The following is a 14,669-nucleotide window of genomic DNA, read 5'->3' as shown; positions in this document are numbered from 1 at the left end:
AGGTATGTTGATGAGCTATATTCTTGTAAGTGACACTTTAGACCAACAGACAAACATTGCAAATTTTATATGAGGGAAATGTTTTATTAAAAGAAGTTTATTAATATTTCTTTTGTCATGCAAAGTTATTTCAAAACTTAACTTTTCTGCTTTTCTCTATGAACGCATTTTACAGCACAGTAATCCTGTGTCCTCTTGTCATCACATTTTTACTGTGGGTTGGATAGTAATATGTCCAGACAATCGCCTCTCCAGATGTTGTGTTTGGTGTCAGACCTTTATAGTAGTATTTGGAGTTGGTAGATATGAGTCATTGCCAGTCAGTTTTATTTTTATTTTTTCCATGATGACTCCAGTGGTGACTCGTGTATGTGTGTGTGTGTGTGTGTGTGTGTGTGCTTAGTGTAGAGCTTGGGAAGTTTTTTTTAAGAATTATCAGTAGATATTTGAAAATTTTCAAGTCACTAACCCTGCATTGTTACAGCATTAAAAAAAATTAGTAAAACACTGCTGAGCCGGTTAGGGCTTTTGTAGAGTCTTACGTCTTTGACTACAGAAAGAAACTCAAGTTTTGGCATGAGGATATTTGTGAGGGGGCTTTGTTTAAAGATTCTAACCCTGAGACTGGGCCTCAGGGGATGTCGACTGCCGTGTCATAATCAGTGCACATCACATGAACCCTTTCTGTTTTTACCATGGGACACCCGAACCGCACACACATACACACTCAGACACAAACAGTAAAAAAAACAATCTCAATTCTTCAATTCTACAATCACTTGTTGTAGAACTGTGTAAGACAAAAATTCTTCTTGTAGCTGGGTTTGTTGCAGAACAATAACTGGATATAACTTTCTCCTTGTGACTTGGTGGACCCTGGTGATGCAAAATCCACTCTGAACCAGGCAGAGCCACCGCCTCGTAGACAGATAGACAAAAGCACAATGAAGCTGCTGTGCTGAGTGAATACATACAGATTCATAGCAGCCACACAGGCACTTATCAGTGAAGAATAAGTGTGAGTGGTGGATAAGGACAATAGACTGTGGGGTCGGCTGTTGGGGCCACATTGAGATTACATAATACGAATGCTGCCAGGATTCAACAAAAAACTCTTCAGAACTTTGTCTTTTGGCCAAGGTAAAGTTTCTCCATCTGCACTGCTGCATTATAGTCAATGAATGAATTTGTTGAAAATTTTTGTCATGCTTTTTAATTATTAATAATTATTATTATTATTAAAAAATGCCATGTCACTTGCTTATATATACTGAGATTTTATTAATTGTTTGTATGGTTGTCTGCACGTTTGAAAGCAGTGTACGGTGTCAGAGCTTTTAATACTTTTAATACTCAGAGGTAAAGCTGAACATTCTCTGACATGGAAAATTCGAAGAGATGAAGATAACATTTTATTATAGTTTGAAAGAGGCTTTGATTAAAAAAAATCTTATTTTAGTTTTATCATTTGTTGCATGAGCAGAACAACCTATGAATGTAGACTAAACCTAAACTAGTAAAATTATTGTGTTTTGAGTGTGATTTTGGCATTACAATGAATCTTTGATAAAGCTGTTCAATTCAGACTTGTACGAAGTCCCTTAAGGGGTTACTATAGTGAATAATTCCTGCTTAAGTCACGGAGCTCATGTAATTATCAGCCACAATAATTCTTTTGATTAAGGTGGATTAGTCAGAACGGCGGTCGTGTTTATAAGGAATGGGAAAGCCATAATACAAAAGCAACACAATTTGAAATTTCATATGTTGTCAGCATATTAATCCATTTGTATTAATACAAAGCAGCCATCCTTACTGAGAACTCTGGACTAAGCATTGTGAAGTGGGTTAATGTTAAGAATGTTAATGTTGTAAGAAAAAAGCATTACAGCAGATAATTAAAACATTATCTACGGTCATCTTTTAAACAGGACAAGAAGTTCTTACAAAGTTTACATCAAGCATAGTTTATACCAGCTCTTGTTGTGGGTGTGCATTGTCCTGGGTGTATGTGTGTATTGCATACGTGGATGTGTATGGGTTGGTGTCCAGATTTTCCATCGGGGAGGAGGTCAGTGAAATTGTGCATGTTTTTGAAGCTTTAAGTTCTATGCAACTCTAATGCTTGGATTAATGCTTGGACTTATTTTGCAAATTATTCACTGAGCTGGATTTTATAAAGCAGACTTGTTTATTTAATATAGCCGTGTATCTGTGTATGTATGACCAACAGTATTCAAATAGTTTCTCTCTTGTAGATTTCTAACAGCAGTTACATTTGGGGTTGGTGTGAGGGTTTTTTGTGCATTGTTCATTTGTATATTGTTCAAAATGGGTAGTGCAAGGCATAGGCAATCATGGGTGCTTCCTGGGTTTGATACAGTACCAATCTTTAGTTACTGTCTTTGTGGAGTTTCACATCCTCTCACCGTGTTCATTTAAGTTTCCTTCCACTGACCCCTCTAAAAGACATGCGTGTAGACATAATAGCTATGTAATATTGCCCTTAGGTGAGAATGAGTGTGTGTTTTGGGTGGGTAAAGGATAAAATAATAGGTATACATCTGTTTACAGGTATACAGTGTGAGGGTTACAACAACATGTACTATACATCAAGTATATGTGAACCCATTTTTCAGCTCTCCCCTTTCCCCCAGCAAAAAAGAGTATAAGCTGCCATGTGCTTCCATGATATGAAACAAGCCAAACACATCTTTTTTTACATGATGCTCCTGCACTATGATTGACAGAGGAGAGAGGCAATTATACCATTCCACATTCCAAGACAGCATGTCCAATTTTGTTCCCTTGGCCAGGTATGGCTGCGGCATTGTCAGAATTTGAACTCATGATCTCTAGAGGATAGAGCAAACACTTTCCTGTTGCACATCTCTTGCCTTTTCTAAGGTGCCATCCATCCATCCATCCATCCATTTTCTACACCACTTATCCTAAGCAGGGTCACAGGCAACCTGGAGACTCTCCCAGGGACCTCGGGGGACACAAGACCAGGGATACCCTAGACGAGGTGCCAACCCATAACAGAGCACAATTGTGCACACACACTACAGATAATTTAGAGATGCCATTCAGCCTACCACACATGTCTCTGGCCTTGAAAAGGAAACCAGTGTACCCAAAGGAAACCCCCAATGCATGCGGAAAACATGCAAACTCAGCAGACACGGAGGTGGAGGGAGTCAAACCCCCAACCCTTGCTGTGCGAAGCAAACATGTTAACTTCTAAACCACCATGCTCTTTGAATTCATCTCCACTAATCTCACCATACATGCCCTAAAGCTCCTTCAATATACTTTTTTCGACTGATTCGTCTCATATGCTATGTCAATATTTATACCGTGTCTATTTACCGTTTTTTTTTTTTTGTCACACCGTCCTTGTGTGAATAAATAGCAAAATGGGCTTGATCTCCTTCATTATGTATCCAGAACTATTAATAACCATTTTGTAAAAATCATTTACTCAAAAGTACTTTTAGCAGGTGTGCATGATACTAAGGTTCTAAAAGACAAAATCTTGACAAGGTTGCTCTCACAGCGTCCTCAAATTATTAGATTAATTGTAATTTTATGGCTATGGGATCTAATTTTTTTTTCCTGTATCAGGTTGGACTGAATGAGAGAAACTCCCATCAACTACCATCATCCTTAATGCCATCATATCTTTATATTAGTTAAAACACTGACTGTTCCTTTTTTTTTTTAGATGACGGAGGGACGGCAGTGTCAGGTGCTTCTGCTGGATGACAGACAGCTAGAACTGCTTGTCCAGGTGAGACTTTTTTCAAGCTTATACATTGTGTATGAGCATCATTTTCATTGCACACTGTAAAAAAAAAATAGAGGACTGTTTGAAACACAGCCTGTTCTAAAACAGGTTCAATCATCAAAAAATATTCTTAGCATCAACCTGTTTTGAATCTTTTTTCTCAGCCCAAACTATTGTCTAGAGATCTCTTGGACATGGTCTCATCCCATTTCAGCCTGAAGGAAAAGGAGTATTTTGGAATTTCATATACTGACACAAAGTAAGTGGGCTCACTTTATGAAACAGCTGTTGTGTGAATATCTTATGTGGCAGGTTAACTGACATGATATAAGCACACACACACACACGCACACACACAGTAGAAATTGTTTGTCACAGTTTGTCCTTATATATTTTGGTAAAAGTAATCTTAATCTATCTATCTATCTATCTATCTATCTATCTATCTATCTATCTATCTATCTATCTATCTATCTATCTATCTATCAGTCTGTCTGTCTGTCAATAAACTTCTTCTCTGACTGTAATTGTAATGTATGAATAAAAAAGGAAGAGCAACAACATGACAAATTATACCAGGCATAAAAGATTAACGAATAACCAGCCTACATGTGTGAGAATGTTCTTGTAGTCAGTTCAAACACAGCGAAGCTAAATAATCTACTGCTACAGATTTGTATATGAATAAATCATTTCTTTTATTAGTGGTCAGACAAGTTGGCTGCAACTGAACCGGAGAGTACTGGAGCACAACTTTTCCAAAAAGACTGGACCACTCGAGCTCAAATTTCATGTTAGGTGAGTGTAGATATTTAAACTAGTTTAAATGTAAACACCGACATGCGAAGGACATGACACATCTACTAGAGGGCGCTGCAACATACTGAAAAAGTTGGACCTTTGGCAGTGGTTCTTAATGCATGCACAATAATGAATACTTTGTTCAGTCAAGAGCAGTTATAGGAGTATTATGTTTATCGCTGATCTAGATAATGTTTATGCTGTAAAAGAATTTGTAATTCAGATTATACACACCTTGCAGAATCTGCAAAATGTTAATTATTATTTAATAAAACTGATAATAAAGTGATAAATAAGTGTTTTATTTTTTATTTATTTGTGCAATGAATAATTTCACATCACAGATGTATGGAATATAATCCATATCTGAATTTACACAAATGAAGCAGTTTAGAATTTTATATACGTTTAATTTTAAATACTGTGTGTTGTTCTGGTTGATCAACAGAAGTTTTTAATGATCCCCATGTTTGTCCTGAGCAGTTAAACCTCCCAATGTTCTTCAGAAAAATCCTCCAGCTCCTGCATGTTCTTTGCTTTTCCAGCATCTTATGCACAGATCATACTGTTCAAATGTGTACACCTCCCCAGCGCTTAACGTATCGTGTTGCATTCTTGATCATCAGTGAATGTTTGCACCTTTTGTAATAGAGTCTGTCGGTTGTCCTACATGTGAAAAGATCTCAGCATCATATAGCTGCTGTTAGAAAGGGTTCAAATATGCAGAAGAATCTGATAAAACAAAGGTTTAACTGCACAGGACAAAGAAGGACTCATGGAAAAAAACATAAAAACACAAAACATTAAGACAGTCTTTGATCATCCAGATAACAACATACAGTTTAATGAAACAAGTTGTAAAATTTGTGTAAATTCAGTTATCCTTATGTCTTGTGGACTATATGTAAACTGCACAAATTAAATTGCCATGTATTCTTTAACAGGTTTTACATCGAGAGTGTCGGATTATTGAAAGATACCAGTACAGTGGAGCTGTTTTACTGGAATGCTAAGTCTTCTGTTTACAATGTGAGTGATTTGTGCTTACATCAATATATAATTTACAGCATTTGGCAGACACCATTATCCAAAGACGACTTACATTTTATCTCATTTTTACACAACTGAGCAGCTAAGGGTAAAAGACCTTGCTCAGGGGCCTGGCAGTGGCAGCTTGGTAGATCTGGGATTTGAGCTAATGACTATCTGTTCGGTAGACCAACACCTTAACCACTAAACTACCACACACAATATGTTTTATTATAGTAAAAATATTTTACTATAATAAAATGACTAAAAAAACATTCATTCGTTTTTATTCATTGTATTTTTTTTTCTATATTTTTTATGCTGTTTTATATTAGAGAGATTATAAATTTGGTAGGTACTAAATAGATTTACTCAAAATAAGTAAAGCCAGAATATAGCACAAAAGCTGTTAAATGAGCCTGCAGTGAACCAAGAATTAGTGAATTTCCACCAAGGAGGAAGAGTAGGCTAAAAAGAAAGACGAAGCTTAACAAACACCCGAACACACAGCAAGTGGCAATTAAATGACAGTCTTAGCAGCGAAAGATTCAACTTTTAATAATGAAAGCAAATCACAATAACAAGCATAAAAAGAAAGCAATACACACAAGCATAGAATAACAGGTAACAGAACAACAGTTAACATGATCCCTGTATGCCATCTATGATAGACATTCTCAGCATAAATATCATTCTTTCTTTTACTGTACAACACAACAGTAGGTTAACATCAGCTATTTGACAGTAAAGAAAGCATTTCTGATTTGCTCTAAGACCCTCTGAAATGTTAATCTTCAGTCGGCTTCTAGTTTTAGTGCCCAATGCTACATCGCCTCTGGTTAAACAATGCCAGCATTCAACTCTAGTACAAAGTACCAACTGATTCTTTAATCCTCCAAAAATATCACTTGACTGCATGGATATTTTTTTAGTGTGCCACTGTAATAACAGTGGGAGCAGAAGTAGGGAATAAAAATGAATAAAAGGTCTTCAGTAATCTGAAGCTTGTACCACACACATAGGCCCACAGACACAGGCCAAAAGTGTGTTAATTAAAAAAGGGGGAGTGCAGCAGTGCACTGCCAAAAATTGTGAGGCGAACTGGCTAGATATTCACTCCTATCACTGTCTCACACACAGACACACACACACATGCACAAAATGTTACAAAGGTCATTTGTAGTGATGTTAATCAAATTTACAAGACATTTCAATAGTCAAAATATGAAGTATTGCTAGCTTATTTGCAATCCTCTATTCTGCCTTATATTTTGTGTTCTAATTTACAGTTTAATTTATTTAATCAATCTAATTTATTTATCAGGAAAACTTTCTCAATTCATGGTAGGGTCTCGCTTTACTTTCAGAACAGCTTCAGTTGTTTGTGGCATGGATTCCACAAGTTGTTATGTTGATATGATTGTATAAAGAAATTCCTGCAGATTTATTATGCTATGAATCTCCCATTCTACTGAATTCAGATCCGGTGACTGGGAAGATCACTGAAGAACACTGATCTCATTGTCATGTTCATGAAACCAGAAACCAGATTTTGGTCTTGGTCTTGGTTCATGGTGGAAGTAGCCATTAGAAGATGGGAAGATTGTGACCATGAAAGGATGCACATGATCAGCAACAGTACTTAAATAGACTGTGGCATTTGTCATTACAAACCCATGTGTACATATTAACAAACCCAAAGTCTGGCAAGAAAACATTCCTCACACCATTACACTGCCTGCACCAGTCTGGACTGTCGACACAAGGCAGGTTGGGTCCATGGTTTCATGCTTTTAGAACCAGGTTCTGACCCTACCATCTGTGTGATTCAGAAGAAACCAAGATCTATCAGATCAGGCTGTTTTTCAGTCTTTAACTGTCAGATTTTAATGAGCCTGTGTCCACTGTAGCCTCAGCTTTCTGTTCTTAGCTGACAGAAGAGGAAGTGTTGTTAGCCTAATGGTCTAGATATTGTCCATTGACCTGTTTTATCTACAATTTCAATTCACAAAACTCACTGGACGTGTTACTTTATTGCACCGTTCTGAACAAACTTTAGAGACCACTGTGCGTGAAAATCCTAGGTTATCAGGAGTTATTGAAATACTCAAATGCAGATACAGGTGTTCCCAATAAAGTGCTTAGTGAGTGTATTTTCCTTTCCCTGTATGTTTTTTTTAATTTATTATTTTATTTTCAATGGTAGTGTTAGATCACTTGTCAGATCTGATAGTGATGCAATTTTGCTCTGCTGATTTAACTGCAGCCAGCTTGTATTACGTGTTCATTGGGTAACGTGGGACATCTACTCCTTTGTGTGTTTATTCCTCGGAGTTATGAGAGCAAGTAAACATGGCTAATACTAAACCTTAGTATTGACACAACCTGGTCAAAAATCACATGACACCAGGCCAACGTTCCAGGATGTTTCCAAGACTAAGAGTAAGAAATGAGAAACTATAATCTATAGGCTTTAAACCAGTTCCTTACTGGAACAAATTTCAATTACATACACATACAATAAAATAATATTATATTAGTTAAATTATTTTTTTCTTCATGTTTCCAGTATTCAGGAATCAGGTTTTTTAATACATGAAATGAAGTTTCATCAAGAAAATGACATATATTTCAAGTTGGCATTTATTTTAAAAGGCAATATTACTTCTGACAATGAGGCTTTTAGTTTGTAATCTCTTGAACCTAAATGCAGAGTTAAAACATGGACATTTAATAGATGAAGAACCTCAAAAATATAATATTAAATGTTTGATCAACGAAGTGATTAAATAAACCGTTGAATTGAACATAATAATGCTCCCAGATTGTCTGATCTCATCCCAGAATTTCACTTTCTGACAATAATTAAGTGAAATATAGTGTTTACTATCTGTTTGATATGTTTTGATGCTACTTGATGCGGTTTGATGAACCTGTTAGCAGACTGTACCAATTCAGTGCAGGGGCTCAGATAACACCCATCTTTACTGATCTATATTAAAGAATTGCACGTGTTTTGTTTTTAATATGCTGTATCTATATCTATATTTATATGCTGTGCGATAACTACTTTTATGAAAGGATGGACATAGCGTTGTATGTTTATAACAGAGTGAAATGAATTCCCCCAGTTTTTCTGGTGAATGGTTTTTCCCCCGTGGAAACCTGTGAGGGGACTGAAATAGTTTAAAAACTAACCGGAGCCGCACGTCGGCTGAATAAAATTTGTTTTATCTCTGTATCTCTTCATTTCTGTTTTTTTTTATTACAGGGAAGTGTCGAATTGGAGAGTGAACATGTTTTTAAGTTAGCTGCGTTCGTGTTGCAGGTAAGTAAGTGCGCTATTTAACGTCGCCTTGTTTGACAGACCGTTTAAACACGTTACGTAGCTTCAGTTTGAATCCAAACGGTTTTAAACGGCGACTCGACGTTACTACGACGTTTATTCTCGACGTGTTCGCTTATAAATACTGCCTTGTGTTTACGTGTCGCGTCGTATATTTGTTAAACCTTCACTCCTTGGAGAATTTAGAAAACAAGCTTATTGGTGCTCGAAGGTTTTGCACGACTGTAAGAGTTAAGCTTCTTAGTGTGTGTGAAGAAGATAAGTGGGATGTATCTTGGTTTATTACTAATCCACTTCCGATTTTATTGTCATTATGCACATCCACATGTAGCTTTTGGCAGGTTAAGATAAAACATGCATGCACTTGTACGAGCCGAGTACATAAGCACGACTAGACACAAGGATAGTGTGCAAGTCAGCAGGAGTGTAACATAACACTACAAAGAAAAAAAACACCGTGTAATAGAGTTTACAATGAGTAAATATCCTGTGCTTGTGCAAAGCTCACATAATGAAGTGCAGTTCGATGTATAAAATGTACTATTGTTCAGCTAAAAGTGAATATACAAAAGGAATGTGCAGCGTTCACTAACTGTGAGTGTGTGTGCGTGTGTGTTTCAGGAGGCAAAAGGGGACTACACAAGGTAAAGCCCAGATCCTGATCCTTCATTTGTGTTTACAAAATTGCATGATTAAAAATGGTATTTAATGTTTCCAGTATATCCTGTTTTGATTTGTTCTTTAAATTTACGTTTTAAAGAGGGCTCTTGTGCACTTGTAGTTTACAATGGCCAAGTGCTATTAAATTGTTTGATTAATGAAGCCACCAGAGCATCATTTTAAAAACTGACTTGTTGAGAGATTAGATCTTATCCTTGTGTAGTGAAACACCCTGTTTTTCATGATTGTAAGTTGAAATGTAAGTTCTTGTGTTTTTGTTTTCTGGTTTGTGTTTGTGTGTTATCTATATCAGTATAGTGTAACACAAAAAAAAGCTGAAAATATCCTGGTACAGGTATATTGTCTTGCCCCTAGTGGCAGATAAGCTGGAAGTCTATGAATATCCATGCCTTGGGTGTGTTGGGAAAATATCTGTGGTTTGAGTCATCAGATGACTGTCATCACTTGTGTGTTAAGGGTGAATGGGCCAATGTACCCGTCTTAAAGAGCTCATCTACACAAAATATTAAACAGGCAATGAAAAGTTTACTTGTCGAGTCTACGGCACTCTTTCATGAGCAGACCATTTTGAATTTGATGTAAGAACTCATTTGGAATGAAAGGAAATAGATTCCATAAATGTTTCAGCGAAGTGCCTTGAAATGTTTTGTATTGTGAGCGTTGCTTTACGGTCACCCAAACGTATTATTGTGAACAGACATGTTTGCTTCTCTGCTTGTTTGAAGGACTTTCTTTAGATGTAAAATATTACCAGGGAGGCTGACACTTCTTAGGCTTGGTTAATATTTACATAATCAGGTTTAAAACAACTTGTTGAATGTTTGGGAAATCTATCTTGATCATGGCATAATGATGATTGAGGTACTTTTGTATTACCCTGTAAGCTCTGTACGGTTTATTTTCTCTTTTTGTGCACTGAGTCTTCCTGGAGATTGCTATATATTAATCATATATATACTGTATCTCCTCTGTTAAGATGGACTCTTGTGGAAGAAGTAGCTACCTGGTTGCATAACCGGTAAAGTGGACGAGTGTGTGGGTTGACACCAAACCAGTCCATGTGCTTTTGTCCTTCCAATGGACCCATGTCGCATTGTTAGAACACAAAGCATTGTACGCTTTCAGTTGTGTGGCATGAAAGCTCAGCACCGGACTCTTTTACTCTGTCTGCAGTGTGCCTTACAACAATGACCTTTACTTTTCCGGCTAACAGCAGAGCTGTGATATGATGTGCAGCTTACTAGAAATGTGACTCTCTATATTAGCAGCATATAGGAACATTTTTTAAAAGTCTGTCTTCAGTTGTCGTGGGTTTCTTCAGTTTGCTTTTTACTTCATACCTGTAGAGAAATGATATATCAGACATGATATTGGCTCCTTCCATGAAAATGAGCAAAACAGAATAACCTGGCAAGGATACATGAATTTTTAAGCTCCAAAATACCTGCACATTTTATGATGTTATTAAAACGTTTCTTGTTCCAAACACTTTTTTTTTTAAATAATGCAATGTTTTTCTATCAACACCTGATTAAAATATTGGCACTTTTACAGTTTGTATTTTGTGAACAGTCTGTTCCTGTAATGTCTTGTTTAAATTGGAGGCATTCTGTAAACTTCCTTCAACTCAGACCACAGGTTTTCACTGGGGTTCAAATCCAGAAAGTGACATGGATGTTACAGAACATTTTATAAAGTTTGATTTTGGTCTCTTCTGATCAAAACACACAATACCAGTCGCTGTGTTCTGGGGGTACAGTTGGGGGCACTGTATTTTGCTTGCAGCTTGTCCAAACTGTCTGTTACAGAAGAGGCTTTTAACAGGTGTCTTAAGAAATGTGGCAACCACAAAAATTAAACAAATATTTAATTGTCTACTTATGTCTTTAGCCATTGTACTTAAGTATTCAAAGTAGTCACATAGTCGGCATATTAAAACTGAAACCACTTGTTGGCACCAGGCTTTTTGTGCATTTCCTCTCTCTTGAATTTACCTCATATGACTGAAGCTCCAGAATCCTCTCCATAAAGTACAAGCAGTAGACACCAGCATGCCAGGAGATTAAGCCCACATCCTCCCTTCCTACCTCTGCCACTGCCTTTAAGCCTGAGTGACTGTAAAGCTTGAGGGAGTAAAGATATTGTTCCCCGGCAGACACTCGGGCGTCAAGCTGGTTAGTGATGTATCAGTGATGGGTGTCTTTAAAAACATAAAGATCCACTATTTGAACATCTTATCATTAAAAAAAAAGATCATAATGGCACATAATTCTAGGCAACATTTACTGAAGAAACTTCTGTGAACTCTTTAAAGGGAAGTTAGTAATAACCTGGTTTGATGTGAAGCATTCCGCACACTACATTGCGTGTGACCAGTGTTGACGAGGAATGTGCTGATCATTTCAGTAATGTAGTATTTAACAAAATATTTGTGTGGATTTAAAAATATCATTACACTACCTGCTACTGAGGGGGGAAAACTTGCTGCTGATATTCATTCAATTACTGACGTTTAACACTGAGGTTTGTCCCACCAATCGAGGCTCATGATCTGTTTGAGTGTCCCAAATGACTGCTTTCAATCAAGCCACACGTGTTTCTAAGTTACAAATGTCTCTTTCAGCCAAATGTTATAAGCTGGTATATTTACTGATATTTTTTTTTTAATTGCTTAAATATGCAGAATGACCTATATTTCCACTCAAGACTAGTTTTATAGTTGTTGTGTGCAGAGACTCTATGAAAATTTGTATTGTATTAGTTATTTTACTTCTATTACATATACTCGAACTGATAGTATTTAACAGATTACCCATTTTGTTTAACAGGACAGAAATGGATTTCATCAGTTTGCTCTTGTCATTTTTGGGTGTATAACCAAGAGCTTTTAACATACCAGGCTGATTATTAATGAGCTGTTAGGCAGCATGTACACATGGCACTTGTATTAAAATGACCTTTTTGTTTTCACTCCTCTCTGCAGGAGGTTGCTTAGTCTCCAGCGAAATAGCTGACACGTTACTGTTCCTCTGTGACATGTTGCCTCCTACAGCCAACTGTTTGATAGTACAGACTTCCTAATGAATGCCAGATTGCTGCCTGGGTGTTGCGGTGAGAGCAGAATCGCTCTGTACGTTACCACACAATCAAATCCCCTAGCACAGCAGCCAAATTAATGCCATCAAACATTAAACACGAATCAGCAAACTGTTAAATACTGCTGGCTTGCTATAAACTGCTTACAAAAGAGCTCCTGTTCCTGTTCCTACTTTCATTCATGCTAGCAGGGTTGGCTGTGTTCTTGTGAAGCATTTTTTTTATTTTTTCATTTAAAAAATGAAACCCTTGCATTACCGCTTAATAATCAATCTTTCGGTAAAGACTATTAGTTTACATTAGTGAGTATTCCCTGATATCCACATACCCAAGGGCTCATAGAAGATGTTTTCTTGAAAACTGCTTGAATTGGTAATATTGCAAACCCAGAACCTCTGCTCTCAAACTGCTAGCAGTGAAAACACAAGTTCTTAGCCTTATGCAAATGTCCCCTTGTTGGATGAATAATCATCTTCTCTTGTACTCATGTTTGATGCACTTGAATCAAAGATGTTTTTTTTTTTGTCTGACTGTGTTTTGTGATGATGGTACATGATGTAACTTGGTTTATTTCTGTGGAACTCTACAAGCGCCTCCAAATATCATTAGTCTGCATGACTTCTGCAATCACAAATTTCTGGAACTTGGATGGAAAATACAAATGTAAAACCTGAACCTTTGCCTACTGTTTGGGCTGTGTCACTACTTCTTAGTGCTGTTTAGCCGAATAAATGTGCTTGAATTAAATAGCTTTTGTGAAAGTTTAGTTGTACAACAGCCTGCAAGCAACACTTCTCTTTATGGTGTTTGAATTGTGAGGCACTTTGCACTGCACATCTATTGTGGGGCAGATGGTGTTGCCTTTGAACGAACACCTCGACAGTGACCTGCTCATCTTAACAAGCTTGGTCCACAAAGATGATAAATTTATTAATATTGCATTAACAGTTTTTATTCCTTTTTAAATAATGTGTCAGAATAGACTGTATGAAAAGTTGTCTGGTTTTTTGAAATCTAGGACAGGAAGTGTCTGTAGTAGTGCTCTTGTTGCAGAAACTGTTGACCTCTGGAAAGACTACAGGGATGTGATCTGGAAACATCAACAAACTCCCTCAGAGAAAATATTCATAACATTTCTGTTAGGTGTTCCCAGTGTTTGGCAGGAAGAGTTTGTACTAGACATTTCTGTCTTATCTGTTCACATACAGCCTAAGATCGAAGCTAGACACTTTCTTATTGACAAAATAGTTCAACGGGCTACTGTGTATGTGCTCTGTATTATGATTCGGTGCATAGCAAGCTATTTCAAATTGGCATATTGAATACTTCCAGTTCTGCTTTAAATGATTTTTTTCTTCTTCTTCTTCTTTTTTTCCCTGCCCAGTGATGAAAGTGCAACATCAGACTTGAAAAAGCTGCCCGTGTTTCCCACAGCTGTTTTAAAGGAGCACCCATCCCTGGCCTATTGGTAAGGAACATGCCAACATTTAAAGGACCATTAAACAGTTTCAACCTCTGCTCATATGTTTACTAGCAAACAACCTTCCATTTTACTCCACGCCCATGTAATTACCATTTCCCGCATGTTTAATTGTAGTCTGGAAGTGCTAAAACTGCAGGCTCCAGTGATGAACGTTTCTTTAGTGCAGCCGGATGAAGTTTGCCAATGTGCTTAGGCCATGTGTGCAGTAAACCTATGAGCCAGATGATCATGGTTGATGGTTGGTTACAATAATTCCTAGATGTCAAAGTTTTTCCTCTGGATCATAGAGGCTTATAGAAGGACGTGTGTTGGTGAACACCTGTGTGCTTGTGGGTGTGCAGAAACAGCTGTGAAGACCAGGCAAAGTGTGTGTGTGTGTGTGTGTGTGTGTGTGTGTAATGCGAGCATATATTAGACAGAGGGTGGCTGTTTAACAGGACAGT

General features: G+C 37.1%; 1 protein-coding gene across 4 annotated transcripts in view; it reads left to right on the top strand.

The window, feature by feature from the left end:
• frmd4ba (FERM domain containing 4Ba) overlaps window positions 1-14,669 on the top strand; it is a 49,968-nt gene that overhangs the window by 16,973 nt on the left and 18,326 nt on the right. For all 4 annotated transcript variants that reach the window (XM_060868354.1, XM_060868355.1, XM_060868353.1 and 1 more), the window contains 7 exons: window positions 3,728-3,793; window positions 3,955-4,049; window positions 4,496-4,588; window positions 5,536-5,620; window positions 8,892-8,948; window positions 9,588-9,610; window positions 14,128-14,211. In XM_060868354.1, the coding sequence (XP_060724337.1) occupies window positions 3,728-3,793; window positions 3,955-4,049; window positions 4,496-4,588; window positions 5,536-5,620; window positions 8,892-8,948; window positions 9,588-9,610; window positions 14,128-14,211 (503 nt within the window). The remainder of the gene's footprint in view (window positions 1-3,727; window positions 3,794-3,954; window positions 4,050-4,495; window positions 4,589-5,535; window positions 5,621-8,891; window positions 8,949-9,587; window positions 9,611-14,127; window positions 14,212-14,669) is intronic.

This window comes from Tachysurus vachellii, chromosome 4 (assembly GCF_030014155.1).
Source record: "Tachysurus vachellii isolate PV-2020 chromosome 4, HZAU_Pvac_v1, whole genome shotgun sequence".
Taxonomy (NCBI): Eukaryota; Metazoa; Chordata; class Actinopteri; order Siluriformes; family Bagridae; genus Tachysurus; species Tachysurus vachellii.
The sequence above is the reverse complement of the archived record's forward strand: the minus strand, read 5'-3'. Positions and strand labels throughout refer to the sequence as shown.